This window comes from Zingiber officinale, chromosome 1B, assembly GCF_018446385.1.
Source record: "Zingiber officinale cultivar Zhangliang chromosome 1B, Zo_v1.1, whole genome shotgun sequence".
In the NCBI taxonomy this organism is placed as follows: Eukaryota; Viridiplantae; Streptophyta; class Magnoliopsida; order Zingiberales; family Zingiberaceae; genus Zingiber; species Zingiber officinale.
In genome coordinates this window covers 161,070,994-161,076,039 of record NC_055986.1, presented here as the reverse complement: position 1 = coordinate 161,076,039, position 5,046 = coordinate 161,070,994, and the positions used below count along the sequence as shown (strand labels likewise).

The 5,046-nt window shown below is 35.7% G+C and overlaps 1 protein-coding gene across 1 annotated transcript; it reads right to left on the bottom strand.

Moving 5' to 3' along the window:
• Positions 1–793: 793 nt before the first annotated feature.
• On the bottom strand, positions 794–4,160 carry LOC121986739 (SPX domain-containing protein 1-like). The gene is made up of 3 exons (XM_042540684.1): positions 3,679–4,160; positions 3,075–3,207; positions 794–1,417 (listed from the first exon to the last, which is right to left on the bottom strand). The coding sequence occupies exons 1-3, from the start codon at positions 3,967–3,969 to the stop codon at positions 978–980; spliced, it is 864 nt and encodes a 287-aa protein (XP_042396618.1). The 5' UTR covers positions 3,970–4,160; the 3' UTR covers positions 794–977.
• Between the last annotated feature and the right edge of the window lie 886 nt (positions 4,161–5,046).

The following is a 5,046-nucleotide window of genomic DNA, read 5'->3' as shown; positions in this document are numbered from 1 at the left end:
TCATATTTTTATCCATACATAAAGACACTTTGACCACAAACTATAAAAGACCTTCAAAGCATGAGTCATAAGATTGATAATCAGATTTGAAGACAAAAACAATACTAAAATTCGAGAAAAAAAACTGAACCAAAGCATATTCAATCAAGGATTACTAATCTTGCAACTACCATTGGAAGATAAGCATATAGGAAGAAATTTGATAGAAAAAATAAATTCTAACCATACATTGTTGAATTTCTGCACCAGGGGAGAAAAAAATTGGAAAGGGACGTCGATGAAGAACATGACACAACGCTGGAAGAGATGTCGACGGAGAAGATGACAAGCGCTGGAAGAGATGTCGGCGTAGAAGATGACAAGCGCTGGAAGAGAAATCGACGAAAAAGATGACAAGTGTTGGAAGAGAAGTCAACGGAGAAGATGAGAAACGCTGGAAGAGAAGTCGACGATGACAAACGCTAGGTTTATAAAATTAATGGAGGGTAAGATAGAGATTTATGAAATAATATAAGGATATTTTAGAAAAGAAAATTATTAAAATAAGATTTTTTTAAAAAAAGTAAAGTCTCCCATACTTTTTTTAAAATAACTTATAAGTTTCAAAACAATTTATTTTGACAACTTATAAACTGTTTGAAAAAAAATTTACCAAACAAATTTGAAAAGCTTATAAGCTCCAAAACAGCTTATAAACTATTTTAGAAAGCTTATAAGCTCAGTCAAACACCCTCTAATATAAAAAAGGTAAATAACGGATGATTATTAGCTATTAGTACAGTTGGCCAAGGCATAAGGAAAAACATGTTCGGATATATTGAGTTTTGATCCAAGACCTCATGTGACAACACTTAATGCTTCAACTATCATACCATCCAGGGGACCTTTAAGAGAATTTATGGAAATATAGAGGGAAGACCATTTCCAAACAAAATTACGAGACAACCAAGGTTTCTAGTGTTGCTGGTGCAATGCTGTTACTCAGCTACTTGTTCTACCACAGGAACGCTATTTCCCCACCTTTCTTCCAACCCATTACTCTTCAAAGGAGGCAGTGAAAAGAAACTGACCGTCGAACTTCTACTCCTAATCTGTTTCAAGGACCGCAGTGCTACTATCGTGCTCTTCATGTATAAGCTCTCCATATACTCGATCTCCTCCAACTCTGGAACCCCTGCGGCCAAACAGGAGCCTGATTGTGCTGGCTTCCTTTCTCCGTTCTCTGTGTTGCTTTCTCCTGAAGTTGATGGTGGGTCGTTCTTGGAGAAGAGGTGGTCAAGCATCGCCACACACTCCTTCACAAGCTTGTTAAGCAGATCGGTCGTAAAGAATGGCTGCTTAAGAACCTTTTGGATGAAGGGCTGCCTGATAAGTGCTCCAGTTCTTTTATCATACTTCTTCAGTATTTTCACTAGACCTGAACATCATCACAAATAAACGCAATCAGACATGAAGGATTGGCCAAAAAACATACATACCAAAAGAAAAGAGAGCAGTTCATCAATAATACTGCAGCCATTTGTAATTTACAGGATCTTTCTCCATTTGCAATTTATAGAATCATTCATAATCCTGTTTTGACATATCACAATCACATAACCATGTATACACAAATGGAGAGATGCTAGTTCGGCATCATCTTATGGAGATGTCGTAGATGAACTATCCAATATTCTTTTTTTTTTTTGTAAGAATTATCTTGATAGTGTATCGCTCAGTAAGTAAATATATCATTAAACAAACAAGAGATCCACAAAACAAAGACAATATATATTGTTTACTAACTCAGAGGAGTATCCCTTGCTTCTGAATAGATAGTATAGTTGCCAGGCAAACCATTAGCGTCCATCCATTTCAAAAGTTCCCACATCAAATAGCAAATGCCGAAACAAGTTAACAATCATGTCCAATATTATGGAGCTATATTTTTCTTTTTCATATAATAATTTCTAGATATTCTACTTCACATATATCATTTTCTAAGTTGTTCACAATCGTTTATAATTATCTTGTTCAGCACCAAGCTGCAAAACCCATCTGGATAAACAAGGCTCAGCTATAAACATTTTGCACTGGGCATTAACCATTAGAAAAGGGGGAAATTTTTAATTACATTAATTCAAGCAAGAATGATTCTTGGTGTTTGATTTAAAGTTGATTCTCATCATTCAATTCTTTCCTCTCCATCACGTCATTTAAGTCGCACAAATATTTTAAAGAAATCTCATGTTAGACTAGTAATCAAACAAAGCTGACTTTGTTCTAACATACGATGTTTAGACAGTTATATGAAAACATACCTAGGGGATTTTTTTTTTAAAAAAGAGGTAATTGGTGTGATATTTTCATGAATTTGAACTGTGCTGAAAATAAGAAAAAATAGATGCAGCTATGTGCTACAGTTTTAACCTTTCAAATAATGGCCACCTAGTCAAATTAGAGGTAATCCAATTCTAAAATATATGTTGGAATCATAGCCAGTCTTATTATTTTTAAAGAACATGAATCCGCTCCACTCAACTGCCCACACACCTGGAATAGTTTTGATAGATGTTAAAGCATAACTCTCAATAGCATAAGTTTTTCGGAGAAGTGCTCACTCGATCAAACATAAAAGTAGTTGTTTCCTTATTTATCAGACTCAGATCATGACTAACATAACGCGAGCTTCCTTCCTAACAACTTGAAGAAGTATGATCGGAAAATTTAACAAATAATACATGCAGTATCTAATATATTAGTTCAGTGTTTGAAAACCACAATAAGTCAAACCCATTTGGTTAGTCTAAATCAGTTAAACTGCATCAATAGAGTTCTCTGTTATGGAAGTTACAACAGGAGCTGCTTAATTGTGTCACCATTGATCAATTCGTCAATGTGTCTGCTGAGTGCTAACATGTCATAGCCTAGCAAAGCAAATTTACTAAGCGATATATCATCAACCTAATGAATCTGATCAATTCGTAAGTGAATGTAGGATAAAACCCACAAATTGCCTCAAGTTAAAAATACCCTACACAAAAACAGATCAAGAAAATGATGAATACTTGGCAAGAAATGGTATGAAAACCTACCAGTGTAGTTCAGGGCACTGTAGTTCTCGAGAAGAACCATCTCTCCATGAAAGTTTACAATTTCCTTCCTTACTTTCATCAACTCCTCCTTGGAACCCCTAGAGATGGCTGCAGTGACTCGATCCTGCAAGTCCTGCACATTCACAGATTCATGTCGATGCAATTGAGTGAACTATCCCATAATTACCACAAATAAAGCATTCTTTTCTTAAAAAAAAGCGCGATCTAGCCATGAATCAGTCTAAAAAGTCACTCTAAAAAGAGAAGATAGGGGAAAGAGACAGGATCAACCTATCTACTCGTTCCATCGTGAGGAACAAGAAGTGTAGATTTAACATACAAATAATAATTTATTTGCGCCCAGGAGTTTCAGTAGCCATATTACATTTCCGCCTGTCCAGATTTCAAAACAAACTATAACTACTCAAACCTAATTCTCCATGGAGTAGCGGCGCGTCAAATCAGAAAGTTTACCATACCAAACGATTTAGTTGATGGTATCTGAAATTGAGATCGAAATCGAAACCTAATTCCAATTTCCCGTGCTATTTATCATTCATCAATTCATACAACCACCGGAAACCGAACAAGAAAAGCCACATACCTTTTGGCGGATGATGTACTCCTCCTCCTTCTCGACGAAGAAAGTATTAAACTTGTCAAGCTCGGCCTCAAGGAGACTCACGAACTCCTCCTCCTCCTCCTCCTCAGCCGTGGAGGAAGGCGCGTTGTCGCCGACGGCCACCTCATCGGCCAACTTGGCCCGCTTGGCCGGCAGATCGGCGCCGGATATTAGCTTGAGTCGCCGCTTGAGGTCCTTGTAGGAGAGGAACTTATCCCTCCACTCCGGCAGCGTCTCCTCGATCTGGCTGCTGAGGTTCTTCCCAAACTTCATCACCGAGACGCAATCTTTCCGATCTAGGATCGAAGCTAACGAGGATCACGAGGGAATGAGCGCAAAAGGGGGGAATTTTGGAATAGAGCGAGAGGAGAGAGAGGGGGTCATATAAAGGAAAGAGATGATGAAGAAGAAGAAGAGGGAATATGCCGGACGATGGAGAATGGAATATGCGGGAGGGGGGAGGCGGAGAGGATATCTTGGGTTTTATTCTGGCTTTCGTTGCTTTGTTTGTGTTTTTTGAAAATATATTTATTTTTTATTCATGATGACAAAAGATGAAGAAGATAAATCATAAGTAAATATTAATCTTTGTAATAATGACTAATATATAAGGGAGACAAGCAACTATTAATCTTTATAATAATAACTAACATATAAAAGAGACATTTATCTCGACTTATGTCTAATATATTAGATGAGAGCATTAGGCTCATTCACTTGTAAATATAAAAGAATTTAAGAAAAAAATTGATTTCGAGGGATTATTAACAAAATAACAATTAATAAAAAATGTGATACTATATTAACATAGTAGAAAAATCATTGCATTGCATGGTGTATATAGCAAGGATTTAACACACTAAAACATTCAACATGAGACTAAATTCAATGATAGTTATAATAACCTAATACCTTAATAATTTCTAAAGGCAGTGTTTATCTCACTTATCTCAATGTCTTTGCCTCTCATGAGTTGTATCTCACTTATATCCATCCTTTACTTTTTATATTTAAAGAGTAGAATGTCTATTGTGATGGATCTTATTAATATATTATATATACTATCTTTTTTTTATACTAGATATTTAGATTTTGCAATCCAACTAATTTTGATCCTAAAAAATAGACCCCACATTCCGCTCACATAATCGATCATTCTTATCCTAAAAAATTGATTTTATTAATAAATAACATGATAAAATTACAAAGTGCGTTTATGTTGACGTGTGGATGATCCTAATTTAATGATAAAGTTATAATTAATTAATATAATGCTCTTAGCAAATGATAGCACTAAAAGGTCAAACCGGCTAAAGGTTTTAGCAAGATGCGCTTAATCCTTTTAAAAAG